Below are 20,372 nucleotides of genomic sequence, written 5' to 3'. Positions count from 1 at the left end.
CCCCCCCCTTATCACACTTTCATGTCTCCTTAAATGCCTGATCTTGCCGGGGCAGGAGAGCTGCTGTCTTCCTTGAAACCTTGTCGAGCTGATTCCAATAACTTTTCCTTTCCCTCCTGCTCCTGTGAACACACACACACAACTGCACACACTGACGTGCACATGCCTGGGCTTGTAATCTAAAATGTGGTCTGCTAGTTCCTTGTTTTCAATTTCTTGTTTTCCAATCTATCTCTGTGTGGTCACTGTTTCATTATAACTGTTTCTTTCCAGACTTGACTCTCACACTCACAGAGCACAGAGCAATTCATGAATAAAATTGGTTCCTACTATGACTAACATATGTTAAAATAACATGATTTAATGTAATTGTTTTAAGCATTAAACTCGTTATGAAGACTGGAAGTCTTGCTGTAGTGCTACACACAAGATCTTACAAGATAACGTTGGACACAAGATTCCGAGAAATGGCAGATAGTGTGTGCCCATCAGTAGCAAAAGTTCTTAAGTACAGCACCAACCTGCAACCTGCTTACTCAATGGACATCACTCCAGACAATGGCATAGGTAGATTTGCAAAAAGTGTGAACATACATGTAATTTCAAAGTCTAAAGTACCACATTTAAAAATGTATATCAAGTTGTGAAGGGCACTTGAGGCACTCACACCCCCCGTAGCACCCAACAGCAGGCTCCCAGGATGGGAGGTTTGTTGCTAACAATAACTAACCCAGAATGCTGGACCAGGCTTCCAATCCCTGGTCCAACACCCCACCCCACCACACTGCCTGTGGATTAGACAGCCAGGAAGGCCTAGCTCGTACGCTGCCAGCCAGCCAGCAATAGCTCAGCTTCATCCAGCCCTGGAAACATGGCAGATGGCGGTAGGAGAGAACAGAAAAGAAGACATTGTGTGTGTGTGTGTGTGTCTATGTATGTGAGGCAAACATAGACAGGTAGAATGAAAGAGAAGAAAGCGGGAGTGTGTTGCCACATGCTTGCTTGCCTATGATACCGTCCTCCATGACCTCTAAGATAGAGCTAAACAAATGGTATAATATATTTGCTGAATCCAAACTAGCCCCAATAGGAGCAGGTCAATAAATGGTCCAAAGATGAGCTGTTTTTTTATTTTACATCTGAAAATGTAAGTGTGTGACTGTGTGTGTCTCAAGACACATCTGTCCACCACTGTGCACTGTGTGTGGGTGACCAATCAATCATGTTAATTCATGGATCCTATGGGATTTCATCACGTGCAAATAGAGGTTCAGCTCTTCCCTGAATGGACAGTTGATTAGTTCCATCAAATTGATGGATCATTGATAAAAAAGCTTCAAACTTCTAAAACTGGCTTCTCTAGAAAATGGTTCATGTAACTCAGTTACCAAAATGAATAGTGCTCAGTAAAAGAAAGTTTCTACAGACATGATAAAGATATTTACCAATTCAGCTCGCAGCACACAAGGAAGACAATCTTTGTATGTTTCTAATATGCCAAAATCTAATAAAATCAAATATGTTTAAACAATCTTGTATGAAACTTAAGAGCCAGCTTTATAGGTAGAGTAAAGCCAAAATGACTCATCAGACAATTACTAAAGCACAGTACCAGACATTCTAAGCAAAGTACAGCCCCCCATTCACTGGCAAGTGCAGTGCAAAAAACTCCAAGGTAAGATGTCATGATAAAATTACCTTAGGAGCTCCAGGACGTCTACTTTAAGGATTTATTTTGTATTTACCCCTCTGCAAACTGTTTTCATAATGCAGGACTCACCTCGGATGATTGACAGCTTGGCATTTACAGTAATCTCGGCCTCGCTGTTCTCAGCAACACATTCGTAGATGTTCTCGTCACGTGGGGCTCGAAGAGGCTGGATTCGGAGTACGGCGCCGGCACCTTCGTCAAACTCAATGGTCTGTAAGGTAGAACAAAGAATATGGTTAGGTGAGACAGGAAAGGTGCGATGTTTCAATTACAGAACTATAGGGAAACACACTCTCACTACACACACACGCTTTTCTGTGTTCTTATCTCTTGTTTTTATTTGTAATTATGCCCTTTGTTCTCTGGAAAGCCCGTTGTTTTGAACCTTTGTAAAAGCGCTTCTTAAAAATAAAATGAGACAACTCTCAATCAATCACGCAAAATGTGCTGACAATGCTGAGAAGAACAAAAGGTAAGTGATAATATAAAAAAGCCTCACTATCATAACATGATTCCATTTAAGAAGAGCTACATAAACATGTTTTTATGTTGGAATAACCCAAGTATAATTTATGGGTAAAAATCAGAAATGATAAAGGCTACTCACATTATCAACATGAGAAATGAATTTAACAAAGTAGAAAGTGTTCTTTTTTTCAAAGCTGTATAGAGGTCAGCAGTACAAGCCAGTCAGAAGAGTATGAGGGCGTGCCATGCTAGCAGCAAGACGAGCATTATAATGTGTGTTACAAAATAATAAGTAACATGAACAGTGTTTACTGTTGGAGATGGTAAGTTTCTTTGGGGTAGACTTCGGGCTTTTTCTACTGTGTAGACCTATTACATCCACACAAAAAAGATATATAACACAGTAAAGGGAAAAAGGCAAAAAGCATACTATGAGCACTTTAAAATGTGTCTTTTTTTTCAAAGTTATGTCAGTAGGTGTAGCTGACAGTAGGACAGTTTTTGCGACAGGTTTGATCTCTCTGGAAACCAAATCAACGGCCAGAAGCAGAACCTCAAGGTAAATGATCACAATTCCTCCTCTTTACGTAGCCAGTCATTTCCCAAGATAACCTCTATCAATCTAATTTTGAATAGATAAAATGTTTGAGAAGATGGTCTGTCTGCCTGCCAGTCTCACAGCAAACCTACTCTTTCAACATCCATCATTCCTTAGAGGACTTTACACCATCTTGATGAAGGCTTCACTGCTGAGATCCTTGAGCAAAACATGCCTTTGAGATATAGGTACAAGTCTCCACTAATCCTGCTGTTCCACGGCTGCACATCTCAGGGCTGAGCAGCTAATTAGGCTAAAAACACTGCAGAACATGGCATCATGATCAATATCAAAGCAGCTGTCTACAGGGTAGAACAGTGGGGGAAAAAATCATAACTTCAAAAACCTTTTACAATCTTTTTATTTAATGCTAAACGGAGGACGAGATGCGTTCATTCTGGCGGGCTCCTTCACACCCTTGGCTTTGTTTCCCACTTAGCATGCAGAAGAAGAGAACGTACAAACACAACTTGTCTTTTTATTTTGTCCTCCATTGAGATGCTGCTTCTCCCCGTTGATTATGTTGTCATTTTTTGCTTTTTAGCCCCCTCCCCTGTGATGGTCTTCGTGCTGCAGTGTGTGCAGTGTCTATCTCTGTGCACTGCTGTTGTTAACGAAAGCAACTTTTTAATTAAGAGACACTGAACATCAATCAAGACATTTAGAGATGCCATCTGGGACGCCTGCCGAGAACTGAACAACAAACATCATGAATAACGCACAGACGGACGCATTCACACAGACAGGGCCAAATGCAGAAAAAGAACCAGCACTGGAAACAAAAATGTGACAACAGAGACAGTCAGTCAAGTGCAAAGAAGACACGGAGGAAGAAATGGGAGAGCTCCCCATTGCGTTACTGGGCAACTGTAGCCAATGGTGGACCTGAACATTGCTCAGAGGTTAAAAAGGCCGGTTCATGAAAGCATTGGTAGTTGTCCAGGACTATTTGTGGAAAGAAAAAAAGCAAGCAAAAAAACAACTTTCATGTATTTTCCAAGACTGTGTGGCAACCCAACTGCAACAAGAGACTGCACATGTAATGTCAAAGTGGTGCAGGGCAGCGTTGAAAAGAATGTATGGGCAAATAAAGGTTAAAGAGTCTTTTGTCTTGCGATGCATGACATTTACAGGACAGCAACGATAACGTTGCCCTCCTCACCCCTAGAGTGCAGCAGTGAGCGGCAGGGCTCATTAACTCACCTCTATACGCTGGGAATTGACCTTCTTGCCTTTCTTGTTCCAGCTAACCCTTGGCTTTGGGTCGCCTTTTGCCTGGCACACAAAAGAGACCACACCCCCTGAGACGCCAATCTGGTCGGCAGGAACTTTAGTGAACTGTGGTGATGCTAGGGAAGACAAGGAAAGGCAGAAAGGGAGAAACACATTAGCACAAGCCACGATACACACTGGACGTTAACTCAGTTCCTTTCAAGAAAGACTAGCCCATTTCCACACACATGCACATCTCAATAATGTCACACAATCCAACACTTTCCACTCACCAACCCCTTCTGAATCTTACTCTCACTCCATGCCACACACCCACACACACACACTGTTCTGCAGCAGAGCTATATCTTGGATAAGTAATGGGAGATAGCCAGTTTGAGCTTTGGAGAGACACAAAATAAATAACTAGACAGTCAGTCAGAATAGATAGACGGACCAACAGATAGCTCGCCATATATCCATGCTGATCTATCTACATTGAATCAAGTGTTTATCAATCAAATCAAATCACTGAACTTGAACAGGGCAGCTTCTTTAAACACGTGGCCCCGTCGTCATCCTAAATTATCCAATGCAGAACACATTGGCTTGAATTAAAGAACTGTGCCTTTCCTTATCTAGTACCCCAATTTCAGTGCCGTGTAAGTCAGTGTGTAAATCATAGCGCTGTGAATTTATATGGTGATTTTGGACCAATTTAGCTGATGATTAATAGCTCATCTAGCTGTCTCTCTATAGGGAAAATGGGGTCTGGATACAACCAGTACAGTAGCAAACCCTGATAAAATAGCATTAAGAAAATGAGGCAGTAAATGTGGGTTTTCGTTTTAATTTGACATTGTGTACATTTTCAAAAGTGAGAATGATTTTCTTGGAGGATAGAGTATAACATTGAAAAAAGCACAATCAGAGGTTCAATTCTCACTTGGACCACACATAGTAACAATGTACTGTATGTGCTCACAGACTCTTTGGTGAAACCGGCCATGTACAGTTAGTAATATTGGTGCTTTTGGTGATTTTGGCTCTTGCCTTGAAGTAGGTTCAAGAAAACAAGTCGGATAGAAAGAGAGAACGAGAGAGAAAAAAGAAGAAAAAGAAAAGTCTCCTGGGGAACTCGTTAAATCTGAATCATACAGATATGTGGGGATGATCAAACGGCCAGTGCATAACGTCAAATTAATAATTAAGGGACCATGGGCCGACACCAGTCTCCAAGCACTAATAAACACAAACGAAGGAGAGTATTTGCATTCATCAATAAGGAGAGATAGAAAGCGGATATTTAAGAAAGAATGAAGCAAAAATAAATAGGACAAGGGAAAGGAAAAGAAGAAATGTAAGTGTACAGCTTCAGGAAAGCGGAGGCCCCGCATGCAAAGTTCATATCCTCACCCCCAACTAATAACCTAAATATGTCACACGCAAATTATGCACACAATGGTAAAAAAAGTGGTTTAACTAGTGGTTGGTGGCTAGTTAATCTTAAAAGCAGTTTTCCCAATTTCCTCAACCATCTATGTCTTTTTCAAGTGGAAGAGGCTCTATATAAGATGAGTGTTTATCCACGTCATTACAAATACCAGAATGTGTTCCTGCCCTGGATACGAGTGTGTGAGACACACTTAACCTTGATTTTACAAACTTAGATGTCTGGGAATGCAAGATCATTGCTGAAAGCAAGAATATGTGCTCATTAGGATGTCCATGGTCGTTCCATTAAAAACTATTATTATTCCTTTTTCTTCGCACTATGGTCAGCAGCCTTGATTGCAGATGAACAGAGCTACTCTTATCTGGCTTAGATTTTTGTCTACTTTTTGTCTACTTTTTACTTGGATAATTTGGAGAATAATGCTCAAGGGGTAGAGCGTGACACTAACTACGCTGCCAAGATTTAAGGTGTAATTGCCACTGTGCATGTAAGACTTTAGAATTAACGTGCTGACTTAATTCCATGTGTGACTTAAATTGTCATATGTGATACATCATCATTTTGACAGGCTGTGAGTGTTGCACATCGACAGACAACATGCTGAGTAAATGAATAAACCAGCCAAAGGGCATGGATGAAACTCTTCAACTTTTATAGGAAGTTTAAGGGCTGGGTTGCTGGCAATCATTTTAATGAGGGAAATATTGATTCCTGGCTTTCTAATGGTCAAATGAAACGGTATTGATTGTTACAGCCTTCAAGAAATATCTTAGCCCTCTTTAAAACTAACTTTTTCATAACTGAATGTATAGGAAGATTTCTGCAACCTGACAATCGTCTTTCAATCTCTCAAATCACGTAAAATCTCCTACAAATAAGTATTACTAATTTATAAATGTTGCACGATTATAACTTTGTAATCTTCCAAACAAGTCCAAAACTGGAGCCTTAGCTGAAGAGGTGTTCTCCTCCATATATATATATATATATATATCATTGTGGGATGATATGAGCACTGCAGCCTTCTCTAGCTTCAAGGAGTAGACCTACCTTATTTGTTTGGTGCATACAATTATCCCTTTTGTTATTTTACAATCTCAATTTCCATTCTGAAACTACACAACACAGCTCATCCGCATTTGACCTCCCCTTACAATGTGCCCTTTGTCGAGACAGAAGAGGGATTTACACAGAGCAGGCCTGTGGCAGTGGCTGTGCAGAAGGCCAGCACTCTTTGATTAGTTTTCCCCCGGACCATTCGACATTTCCACCCAGTCCCCTCCTCCCTCTCTTCATAGGATGAGATAGATGTACAAAAAAGGTGCCTGGCCAACAACTTCTGACAGATTCAGGATATTATCAGGATGTACTGAATATATATATATATATACACACACACACACACACACACACGTACACGTACACACACATACACACAGTATATATATATATATATATATATTTAACATTAACCTCAGGAAGGTTAAAAGAAATCAAGGGAGCTCAGAGGAAAACTGTTTGAAAGGAAAAAGAATGACACAGCAGGGGTTGATAGGAGGAGGTCTGCAGGAAGATGTGGTGAGGTCAGTGGTAAAGAGGCAGTTGGAAGAGGAGAGGAGGTGACAGGAGGTCCAGGGACTAGAGGAGATGATGTGAAGGGGGAGGGCAGTACAGAAAGTGTCACCATCAAAAAATTTATTTTTAAAAACTTTTCTCCCTTCTGCTGCATCAAGCTTCACAATGCCAACATCTCCCTACAGTAGAGGATTCTTGGTTATACCTGCCAAGCTACATCATTCTACCTGGTCGCATTTTGAAAACGATGGCTGTAAACTGATACACTACACTGTACACATCTGTAGTGTCCTGCACTGCTCCCTTGAACTATATGTGACACTCTGCTCAGCAGATATGCATGTATTGTGCACTAATCACATAAACCGTGAGCAAAACAAAACTGATTTTAAAGACCCAAGTCTATGCTCTTTTCAAAAGAAACATTTATTAACCATGAGATGAAGAGTTAACGAGTCTCACTTAATTTTCAAAGTGACTTTCAAGATTTTTCTGTATGGTGAAAAAAAGATGGTTAAGTAAAATACAACTGAGAATGTCTAACATAGCTACTAACCGAGCTGTGAGGCAACAATTACTGCTGAACAAAGGCAGAGGCAATGCTACAGTAGAAACTGAGAAGCTGGCCTGTAAAGTAGAGACAGTAACAGTTTAGGAGTGAGAGATATCCCTTTTTATGAAAGGAATAAACTCACTTATGACGACAGCCGACAGAATTCCGTCCACATTTCAATACATAAGACTTCTGTCATGCAATAATCTGCCGTCACTTTTCACACAGACGTGTGTATAAGAGTGATTTTTCGTGATACGATCAAAAGACAGCAAACCATAGAATTTTACATAATTACATTACATCAGTACGGTTCAGTTCAGCTGTCTCTTTCTCTCTCTCTAATCTATTTTTGCTCTTTTATTTTTCACTATTCAGGTAGTTTAAATCCGTTTAACAAGATTTAAACATCATCTGCATAATTTAACTCCAGATTGGGTTAAGGGTTGAGATTGTGGCTGTGGGCCCATGAATGTCTACTATAGTGCAATTACTACAGGTATGCGGTGTATGGTTGTTTGAACTCTAATGAGAGTAATTAACCTTTTTTATTTTTCCTCGACTGTAAGACTGGTCTTCTGCTGCCACTTACAGTTGACTTTGATCCTTTTTTTTGGGATAAGAACATTGGTAACTGCAGGGTAGAACGTGTTGAGTGGTGTAGGGGATTAAAGTGCTTTAAGAAATTTCCAATATTAAGTGATGGCATATACCATGTCATTTAAAAAGAGATAAGAGGCTTATTCATAAGGTTTCATACATTGCGTGGGTTCAGTGTCTACATTATGGACACAAGAAGTTTGGGCACACTGGCTCTTGTGGGCAATCAAACGTGGGACACTCCTGTGTTTTTCTCTTTAATGTTTAAATCTTGAGAATAAACCTTAATATACAGTATAATATGCATGTGATATGTCAGTCCCTGCTGCAATCAACTAAAACTACCTTTAAGATAGAAGATGTCGTTACCCCTTCATCTCAGTTCAGTGGTATATTTGCTAAAAACTACAACCTCTGGAAGATTTCCAATGTAACCCGTTGCTTCCTATTTGGAAGACGTATCCTATTACCACTCCCTTTACACATTAGGTATGGTAACCCAAATTCATGATATAAAGCAATCTAGTTGATTTCCTGAAATAAGTCCCTTTCAGTTACATAACTACTAATATTAATATGTTATCACCTTAGTGTAGTGTTGAAGCTTGCAACCTTCTCAGTTTGCAGTATTTGTATTGATATCTCAAGCAAATTGTTGATTTGACATTACAATAAAATGCTACAATTAGCACCTTTATTCATTGGGCATCTTTAGGGTTAGAAAAATTGTTATAATAAGTCAAAGATGTACAATTTAATGTGGAATTTTTTTAAATATATTCCCATAATACACTTTAGAATGTCCTCTACATCTGAATAGACCTCTGAATATACAAGTGTTAAACAGGGCACAGAGCTTTTGACAATTGATCCCACTGGTGCTACCTATTCTAAAAAAGAACACTTTTTTGCTGTAAGGTACCTTGTACAAAAGTCTCCACCCAACGGTGTGTGTTATGTTACCAGAGATGACATTGAAAGGGCATTGCACCCGCAGTGGCTATTAGTCCCTTCCACCTAAGTCTCTCTCTATTCCCCAAGCTTCCCTCAGACAGACGGAGGTACGGCACTGCCCAGATAAGCACACAAGACCTGTCTTTATCTGCCTGGCAGGGGGACATGGCCTGGGCTAAAATAACCAGCAATGGGGGCTATCTTCACAAGGTCCAGAGAATAAAAAAGATCCTCGCAAACACGGCCGGCTAGCAGGAAGGGGAAAAAAAACTCACACTGTGCACACAGACGCTTGTTTAGCTAATACAGCCACCACCTGCTACTGTCCGCTACCTCTGTTGGACCTGATAAGACAGAATACAACAGCACTTTGATTATAAAGTGGTGGAGTGTGGGAGGTGGGTATGTGACTATGAGACAGCTCCATTTACACTTATTTTCTGTTGTCGTTTGGTAGAGGGGGCGTAAGAGGAGGGAGAGGAGTGGCTTTATGACTAATACAGTAATTGATGGAGAAAAGCTTCTTGGGTCATAAATAGGAGCCATTATCTGCTGAATTAGCAAAGTGGGAGACAAAATGACTCACCGCCATTCAGTGATTTGCAGAGAAAGGCAGAGCATTGGGAAAATGGCACTATCCATCTTTCTACAAATAGGTATGTTTCATAGCACATAGATACTTTTTTTTCTAGCAATGTCTGAATAGAACATTTGGTACAATTAGTGGTACTACTACAAGCAAACTACTTCCAATTTCTCCTGCCATTCATGTGGAAGTCTGAAAAGATATGGTATGGTCAGGATGAGGATGCAATGAGAATGACATCAATTTACTTTTTTGTAACTGTTGTACTCATAGTTGCTCTTGACACAAGCAACAAGTTTAAAAGTGTATTACCACATATTTTCATTCCACTTCCTGCCACATTATCTTAATACACACTATTTATGTATACAGTATACTAACAAATATACTCTGGTCTCAATTAATATGTTACCAAAGTAGATGGAGCAACATGAATGACTGTGTGTTACTAATTTAAAGTTGATTTACTAGTTAATCCTGGCTGAGATTAAACTTAATTTTCTTATAAAACAGAGTGTAGACACATGACACACACACACATGCACTGCCAAGACTGACTGCTTGGGAAAACAACAACCAATGACTAGAGAATGGAGCAATTTAGCTTCCAAAATCCGCAAAACCTTCTTAGTCTTCAAAGTCTAACTTAAACTTTATAACATTTCTACTCATTTAAATATGATTTACTTTGAGAAAAGAAACTTTTTTTTTTAAAAGAAAGGTGTTCAGCAGTAAAAGACCAAGTCAAATAGACTATAGTACATGCAGAGAGATGACGTTGAACTATAGCCACGTGGACCTCTGAGATGTATAGAGATTTAACCAGATTGCAGCATCTGCTTAACTGTTATCGAGACTCAGCGCAGGAAGCAAAGCTGCAAGAGCTGCCTGTCAGTCAATCCTGGATCTGATTTATCCCTATCAGCCTTTATCAGCACAGAAAACGTGCACGCATGCACGCACGCGCACGCACACGCACACAAACACACACACACACACACACATACACACACACACACACACACACACACACACACACACACACACACACACACACACACACACACACACACACACACACACACACACACACACACACACACACCTACCAACGGAGGGATGACAGACAGATAGAAAGATACATTGATTCAACCAAATGGGCATTCACGTGGACCGATTAAACAGCACACCAACAACCAAACATACAAACAGACACAATCACAATCACACACCCCTCCAGGCCTTAACAACCAAGCCACATCAATCATGACCAATTCTCACAGTCTGCCTGGGCCTGCGCCATCGCTATGGAAACCAAGTCTTTGCTCTAAAGCAGTCTTGCTTTGTCTTGTCTGGAGGTTGTCACACGCAATCAACTGCCAACAAAGACCAGCAGACTACTGCAAAAACTTGAACCAGTCGAGAAAAAGAAGAGAGAGAAAAGTTGGTCAGACTTTTACCAAATTTCTTAAAGGAAAAATGTTTGTGAGTAAAAATGGACAATTATGGCGGCTTCAACATACTCCAACCTAGAAGATGAACAACAATAACAATATTTTTGTCATTTAGTCAACAATGTGGTGCCTAATAGGAGATCATCTATCATGTAACTAATTTTGTCAGAGGGCAGTACATTTCCATTAAATAGTATCAGCTAAACCTGGTAATAATAGCACTTGTCAAAATCTATAGTGCCTATTATGAAACAAAAGTAGCAAAACACTTAACATAGTGCCACTGAAGCGGAAAACCATGTGATGATGATTGCACTGGTGAGCTGTGAATTTCTGAAACTGCTTGAATGTTTACTTGAAATAAGCATGTCAGTCAGATAACAAACTGTATGTCTAAACCAATCAAAGCACAGGGCATGTTTGGGTCAGGTTCCATTCCTATGTAACCGTTACCATGGCTGTGCAAGCTTAAGTGTTAATGAAACAGTGGCTTTTCCAATTAAAATATGAGGAAGAAAGGCTAATTGGGATTTGCTCTTGGGGCAGCTGGGGTACCAAGCAGTTGGGAATATAATAATTCTCAAAGCGAGTTTGTACCGCCTGGACTGAGAAGGCAGTTCACACAGTGGAAAATTGTCCATCTTGTAACCTTAAATAGTGTCTTAAAATTATATTTGCCTTTCAAAAATTTAATAAGGATTATTTTGTCTAATATATATAGATCAGCTTTTTAGGAAGCAGAATTGTAACACTACAATAAGGGTATATTCATTAGCATTACTTAATGCTTTAATAAGCATGAATTAACCATTAATTACAGTTACATAAGGTGTCTAATAAACATCTATTAACAATGCTCATGTTTTTCTAACTAAGTTTACTTATTAAGGGATTTCCCTAATATTACTAGGTGGTTGATGAAGATGTTTGATAGCATGTATGTCTTGTCATGTCATGTATTTGTGCTCATATAATGCTTTTTGGCTTTTTTCCTTTCCACTATTGTGTTATACATTTTTGTTGTGCACGTTATAGGTTTGAAAAGTGAAAAAGCCCAAAGAGACGTCCCATCTCCAACATAAATACTGTTCACAAACTGCTCCAGACATCTCTATTGTAGTCCAGCCTTTACTTCCAGGACAAACATGCGTTACTTTGTAACACACGTCATAATGCTCGCCTAGCTGCTAGCGTGGCACTCCCTCATACTCTACTTCTGACTGGGTAGTAGTCTTTACCTTGCTACTGCGCATGTGCGTCTCCAAACAAAGACGGAATAGAAGTGTGATGCCTCAGTCTGTAGCTTAAACAGAGAGCTCATCACACAGGGTGGAAAGAGGAGCTGCAGCAATGTGCAATACAACAAAATATGGAGTTTTTTTGTGAGAACAGTGAAAAGCCCCCATATCTCCATGCGGAGGTATGCTTGTTTGTTTGTCTTCATGTAGCCATTAACTTAAAGCCCAACCCATATAAATTATTGTGCATGCTATATAAGCATTAGTCAACCACAACTGGTCACTTGGTTAATGTAAAATAATACTGAATAAGCATTACTCATCCATAATTAAACAGTTATAAATGCCCCTTTGATAGCCTTATTGTAAAGTTGAGAACATATGAGCATTAACTATTACTTGATTAATGTATTATACTACATAAATTGACTGGTTCTTCAGCTCAAGGGGAGGAAGCTCATATACATTGCCGAGCAATGTAAACAAGCTGATTGATTTTGAAAAACGTACAGCAGTTGAATGAGATTCAAGAGCTTCTGGCATTTAAAAAACATTAAAATCCTTTGCCTAATGCAAGCATTTATATTGTTATAAATGTACAGTTCATGTTAAAGTTAACTAATACCCAATCGTAGTAACTGTATAGACCACTGCAATATTTTCTTAATGATTTATTCCTTTTGGAAGCTCTTTAATTGTATTAGAAATTATAAAAGCAAGTGTCACTTTGTAGTGAAATTGTTAACATACATTTTGTATAAAGAGTTGTTTTTTCTTTTAACATGTAGCATATGGTCTCTTTTTTGGGTGGATAACAGATGGTTGTCCGAAAAATGTATTTCCATTTGGTTCACTACTGTTGAATGAGAGTGACAGTTTAATTAGGGTGAATGAATGCATGTAATTAGTAAAGATGTGATGTTTTTGTGCAAAGCCTTCCCCATTGCATCATGCAGTTTGCCATCCATGTTGACTGCACTCCAGGCAAACACGCAAGGCTCAGGCTTTGCAGTCCACGAGGGACTTGTGCCAGGATGTGGGAACCCGGTATAAAATAAGTTCTGGAGTGTGAGTACCTAGAGGTGAAAAACTTTGCCGGACCACACTGCTGTCACAGCAAAGCTGCATTTTTAAAAAGAGTGGCAAACTAGTAATTTTCACAAATTGGTCCCATTGAAACCAATGTTGAAAGCTAAGAAAAAAGTGAAACACACTAAGTACCATTCCGCCCATTGGAAGTAAATAGGCTAAATTCCTCCGAGAGAGAGAGAAGGGGAATTAAGCTTAAGTAGGTGTCTGATTTAAAATTGGAAACAGAGCACACAGTGGAGGTGGAATGGAAGAATTTTGTGTCATTTAGAGAATCACTTCAAGCAACTGATACATACTTGTTGGCTCATTAAATGAAGAGGACACCTCTAACTGCCAAAGGTGCAATAGGTCTAATCAAAACAAAGGACACGAGTAAAGAAACTAAAGACCACAAATCTCTCCAGGTAAAATACCCTCAGAAACAAAAACCCACACCGTTTCTTTCTATTCTTTTTTTTAATTAAATCCAAGTAAAGCTATATACAAGGAAATGTTTCCACCTGTGTAGTCTGAGAAAGAAGGTTTGAAAGAATATTGGATCCACAGTTGGCATTGAGGAATATCTTTCTCTGGGTGGAGTTTTAAAAACCTTCTAAATCTAAACTTGGTCATCAAAGCATTGAAGGCATTACAATTTTAAAAGCCACCTTGGTGGTGTGTTGAATTCATCTCTGCTGGCATAAAAAAAAAAAAAAAACACAGAGGGATAGCGCCTTTCACGCACTTCAATCACTCCTATTGTTCTGTCAAACTGAGTTCATATAACATTGCTCAAACTACTGGAGCATGTTACTGAAAAGAGACAGAAAGAAAGAAAATGGCAAAAAAAGAAGTATAAGTATCACCGAAGCTATAGATGCAAGCTTGGGGGACAGCTATTTGATCAATTGTGCTGACCAAAACTGTGCTTTTAGAGGTACATTTCAATAAAAGAACTTGCATTGTCTCAATATTTTCTAATACTATTGCCACAATGTTTTAACTTTCGGAACCAAATTGTAAGTCAATGGGCATCCACTACATTGTAAGTCAATTCACTGTGGAGGTTTCTTGTCAATAATGTTTAACCGTCCTGTACGAAAAACATTCATACATGTCCAGCAAGCAAGTCCTTTGACTGCACATGCACCCAAAGCTCACACCTGGAGCACACCAATTTTAAATTTTGATTAGAGAAAACTGTCAACTTTATTATGAATGCAAAACTGAAGGTTTAGGTCTTTTGAAAGGTATTCTAAAAAACAGGAAAGATGGTTTATTGCACCACTAAATCCAAATGTTCTACCTCTACCATTTGTAAGTGTCCAGCTCTGAGAATTCAACCTATAACAACTCTCAGAATGCAGACAGTGCCAACAGGCTACTTGAGGCAGGGACTCACGCCTGTATCTCAATTAAAAATTAACTAGTTTTCTCCTCATTTGAGTGGAAAACTGTGTAAAAAGTAAAGTATGGGGCCAAAAATGCCACAGCAAGATACACATAAAATTGAATTTGACAGAATTAACATGACAGTGTTTGACTCAAACGCCATCTGACTACAAAAAAATAAGCATTGAGTGAGGGAGAGGGAAAGACAGAGACTGAGATGTAGGAAACAAGAACCAAAAAATAACAGCTCCACTAAGGGGCCGCATTTCTTTTATTTTTCAATTGGCAGCTTCAAAGGAATATAAATAATTGAACACCCTCACCCCATCACTGTGAGTTCTGGCCAATTACTATTACGAGTACTCTGCCAAGAATGCTACTGTTGAGGACTCAAAGGCCAAAAGAAAAGAGGAGGAATAAGTGAGGCGGAAGTGAAAGGCCAGAAAAGAATACACAAAAATAAGCTTGTCTCCCTGTCAAACAGAAACACAGCTTCTTGTTGCACCTTCATCATACCCCAAAGGACAACAACAAAAAACGCTACAATTTCCATTGTAGCTTTTAAAGCAGATCTGAATATTCAATTAAATTATAGGACTTGTCATACTTGGATTTGTTAAAAGTAGCAGAGCTGTCTTGTTGTTGTACAGTCTTGTTGTGGAGTCTGGTGTGTATGTGTGTATATACATACAGTATATATATATATATATATATACATACATACAGTATATATATATATATATATATATGTGTGTGTGTGTGTGTGTGTGTGTGTATATTTACGTGTGTGTGTGTGTGTGTGTGTGTCTCTTTACAGGATGTCATAATATTTTGTCTAATAATTTCAGTAATTACTTACACTTTCAATATCAACAGAGACATTTTAATCAGCCTGTGTTACAGTGACAGAAACACAACCTTTGGGCGTTTGAAATAAAAAAATGAAATAAAGACTGTCTAATATACTGTTTTTTATAGTTTACTCTAAGAACTTTCAGTTGTATTGGGTCTTTGTGTATGTTTTAAGCTTTTTTCCCCTTTAATCATGACTACAAACCACCCTGGGTTGGAATTTTAGATATATTCTATAACTATTTTCAAAACTATTGAAACTATTATCAACTTTGATCATGTTTTATGAAAACAGTAAAGAATGTACTAGTTGGCTAATGTTTTGGAGAAAAACAAAAACAAAACATGGATGCACACATATGGCGATAGCTTGATGGTTTGGTCTTTATCTTTTCTTTTGCTAGAAAAGTCTCTGGGTGAATATGCTCTATAGCCACCTATGACAAAGCTCAGGTGAAGCCTAACACATATAACACACGTATAATGCAGCCTTTTCACGCACACGCACACGCACACGCACACACACAAACATAAACACAAACGTGTGTATGCATGCAAAATTACATGCAAACATGCAGACGTGAACATGTACACAAACAAGGAGCCAAACATTATTACGGTTGGGTAGCGGCTTTATTAAGCCATCTTTCTTTTTCTTTTGATTAAAAATGTCTTTTTCTCACTGTGATTTATGAGTTTAAGTGGAAGGGATGGAGGGCAAAGAGAGAGAGGGAGGGGTGTGAGAGGAAGGGATGACATCATGCTTTCAGCTGGGCTTTTCTGCAAAAGGGTGGCATCCACTGAGTGTGTGTGTGTGTGTGTGTGTGTGTGTGTGTGTGTGTGTTTGTCGTTAGAACCTGGTAAGTGTTGATACAAGGTGGGGGTTGGTGTCTTTGTCCCCCACTCCTCAATGCTCTCAGTCCACCAGGTGGGAGTAAATATAATTGCACCACTGCACCACTGGGCTTAGTGTATTCATGTGTGTGAGTGTGTGCATGTGTGTGTCTGTGTGTGTGCATGTGGGTGTGAAAGACAATCAGAGAAAGCACAAGGAGGTAGACTGTAAATGTGTGCATATATTTCCAGATATAACTGTGGGGCGATTCTGTGTGGCCCCAAAAAGAGATGAGACGGAACAGTGGGGAGTGTGTGTGTGTGTGTGTGTGTGTGTGTGCCAAGAAGGGGGTAGACAAGAAAAAATAAACATGTGAACATCAGCAAGAGACAATGAGACAGACTGGGAGCTCAACAAAAACAATCATCATATCCACAGGCAGAACAGACATAGACTGGCAGATGCCGACAGAAGGGGAGAGAGCCCTGCTGTTAGTGTATGTGCGTGTGCGTGTGCGTGTGTGAAGGCCGCTTTATGGTTCTGCGTAGAATTGACGGCTTACCCCGCAGACCCCTCTGCGTCTAAGCCAGACTTTACGCCGTAGCCTGAAAAAACTACACGTTACGGCCACGCACATCACTCGGCCGTGGCTTGGTAGCGTTGCATTTCCCCCGACTCATTTCCTGGTTCCCCTTCTCCATAAATAACATAAAATCAAAGCGATGGTTAACTTTTCCTGCTAGAGATTTCCCACTGTAGTCAGAAAGAACAGGGAAAACACTTTGTTTCTCTGACTGTAAAGTCACAACTTGTTGAAAAGACACTTTCTCCATTGCTCTCTCACACACACACACACACACACACACACACACACACACACCCACACACACACACACACACACAACTAAACAAAGAGTTTCACTATTGACCCTTCGGAAAACACAATCCCTACTGTTCTGCGGGTGAAATGCATTGCAATTCAAAGAAACACGTTCAACCCTGACGCAGAAGTCCAAAAGGATCACAACACCGTAGGAGCGACGGCGTGGCTACACCGTGGAATTTAACCATAAAAAAGGCTTAAAAGAGAGTGGCCGAGAGAGTGTGGAAAGCTAATCTCCATCAATGACGAAACAGACTGAACTGAATGGTATTTAAACCAAGGGGAGCAAACAGGGGCTATAAATAAGTTGAAGTGTAGGTGAAAAACTCAGGTCTAACTTAGTGAATCTGGCATTAAACTGAAGACAAGAAGATGCAACAAACTTTCTCTTCTTCTTTGTCTACATGTTAAGAAAAGGAGGTTTTGGGCCTTTCCTTTCTGTCACTCTGAAAACAAGTGTGTGGCCTTGCAGTCAGCGAGACGGAAAAGTCAAGACGGAAGAGAACAAAGACATCTGTTTGAAATCTGTCTAGGTGTACTTTCAGTTGTTTTCATGAGCTGAAAGGCACTCAAATTATTCTACCCAACACTCAAACAACCATGCAATCAAAAGTAGGCAGCTCTGTTGCAACATGACAAAAATCAAGTCCTTGTCATGTTATCTTGAACCACCAATAACACACTCACTGAATGTCAGAAACTCTGACAAATGAAACACGGTAAAAAAATCCAGTCTATCTCGCAAATCACGTCAGAAAATTCGGCAAGACTCAAATTCCTCAAAATTTCAGTTGGGGCACATATGCTGTGGAGCAGTATGCCTAAACTGTTGCATTGGCTCGGTATGATGACATTTTTAAGTGACATTTAAAGACAGATTTTGATTGTCTTGCTCACAATTTGTATTGTTTCTGTCTCTTTTTATCTTAAATTGATAATTTCTTTGCAAACTTAATCTACCTCTGCGGTTTGTTTGCATCTGAATACCGCATCTTGCGTTTTTCTAATTTGAGTGCATATAGGGTGTATGTATACCTCTTTTAAAAAGCACTTTATTGACTTATAATAATTAACTTACTGAAGAAACTTTGTTTTTCTTTTTTTTCTTTTTCTTTTTGCCTTAGCAAAGGTTTTACCAAGAGAGGCACAGATGGAGAGGAGGGGGAAGATAAGACTAGTTCCAATCAAAATGAGACATTGTTATAGCACAGCCTTTCCTTAGACACATACAATACACAGACAAAAGCACTGAGGAAAATTTGCACACACATCATTCAAATGTTGCATGAATTTGCCAGTCACACACTCCAACACACACATGCTCACACCATGATCTACAGACGGACACACATTCACCATGTCATACATATACACTTACCTGCCCCCTACCACACACCCACACACAAACACACACACACTAGTTACAAACAATAAAACCCAAAGGCCCAAATCCTAAGCAGGAGTTGACATTGTGTGATATGAGTCAACTGACGTTCCTCTGTTACAATCAAGGGTTTCATCAAGTGTTGGAGCTTAATTTATGCGTATGCATCTGTCCAAATGGTAAATGTTTTCAGACATCCATAATGGAAAAATGTTCAGTCTTTTTAAAAGCGAACTTGTCTATCAGCAGCTACATATCCTTGTAGCCTTTGAGCAAAATCATGGAGGTCCTACATGCTCACTCATTATTAAGCATATTAAAAATACAAATGCAGATGCCACTTACTTAAGTCAAACCTAGCTCTTAAGATTGTCTTGACATTTTTATTTTTTAAAGGCAGTAGCAGAAACATCCTATAAACAACATTTCTTTTTGAGATGAAAACAGCCTTTCCAAGATGAGGTATCAACAATTTGAGATAGTAATACATGCCTTTTCATGCTCACCAAAAGCAAACTGACAGTGGAAAAAAGCAGTTGAACTATCCATATGAAAGGCTCCAGGAAGGAAATGTTCTCCAGTCAGAATCTTGATACTTACATAAGGCGTGGGAGGCAGTGAGCAGCAGTGATAGCAGCAGAGAGGTGGCAGGCAGCAGGACTGGCAAGGAGAGGCGAGGGGCACCGCTGGTGGCCATCTTGGCTCTAGGAGGGAAGGGGGGGCAGGGAGGGTGGGGATGGGACTGATCTTTGACCTGGCTGGAGAGCCGAGGCCGAGGTTGGGATCTTCACGCAGGACGGCTTGGCACTCTGCAAAACGACAGGAAGAAAGACGGGGAAAATTAGACATGTTTGTAATTCCCTTTTTCCTTTTCTTTTTATCCAAGGGGGGTTGGTTGACATCCATACTGTTCTTCCACATTAAACAGTCAAAATAAAAATGTTAACGCACATAAGAAACATGCCTACTTAGCACTTAACTTCAGGGACATTGAGGTAAAACAATATAATAAGTTTGATTGTTGCAACAGTTCTATTTCGTATAGGCTTCGCCCTCTAAGGGCTACGCTATTGGGTTTATCCCTTCGCGCATGCGCAGGCGAAGGGATAAACCCAATAGCGTAGCCCTTAGAGGGCTACGCCTATACTAATAGAAACTTGAGTTACCTCCGTAACTTACGTTCTAGATGGGAGAACAATGCCTAAATAAAATGGTGCCAAACTAAATGTATTACTTTTTGAGAATTTGACAGGGAAAATGAGAAGGACTGCCCTTATTATCATCTATCTATCTATCTATCTATCTATCTATCTATCTATCTACTCTATCTACTATAACTATCTATCTATCTATACAGGACATTTTGATTAAGAAAGAAAAAACAAACAGACTAGGCCAGTCAGCTGAGCTTTCCACAACCTCTCATTGCTGCTAAAAAATGTAAGGAAGGTAATAGGGTGTTGTTGACGCTACTGGAAGCAAAATGTCACATGCACCAAACCCTGTAACCTCCCTGTCTGTCAACCAGGGTCCTCTCACATCCCTTAATT

General features: G+C 39.7%; 1 protein-coding gene across 18 annotated transcripts in view; it reads right to left on the bottom strand.

Moving 5' to 3' along the window:
* ptprsa (protein tyrosine phosphatase receptor type Sa) overlaps nucleotides 1–20,372 on the bottom strand; it is a 230,675-nt gene that overhangs the window by 106,274 nt on the left and 104,029 nt on the right. For all 18 annotated transcript variants that reach the window (XM_034882191.1, XM_034882194.1, XM_034882196.1 and 15 more), the window contains 3 exons: nucleotides 19,423–19,631; nucleotides 3,981–4,126; nucleotides 1,781–1,922 (listed from right to left, as the gene is read on the bottom strand). In XM_034882191.1, the coding sequence (XP_034738082.1) occupies nucleotides 1,781–1,922; nucleotides 3,981–4,126; nucleotides 19,423–19,519 (385 nt within the window). In that variant the 5' untranslated portion in view covers nucleotides 19,520–19,631. The remainder of the gene's footprint in view (nucleotides 1–1,780; nucleotides 1,923–3,980; nucleotides 4,127–19,422; nucleotides 19,632–20,372) is intronic.

This window comes from Etheostoma cragini, chromosome 9 (genome assembly GCF_013103735.1).
Source record: "Etheostoma cragini isolate CJK2018 chromosome 9, CSU_Ecrag_1.0, whole genome shotgun sequence".
Taxonomy (NCBI): domain Eukaryota; kingdom Metazoa; phylum Chordata; class Actinopteri; order Perciformes; family Percidae; genus Etheostoma; species Etheostoma cragini.
This window is presented reverse-complemented; position numbering and strand designations above follow the sequence as displayed.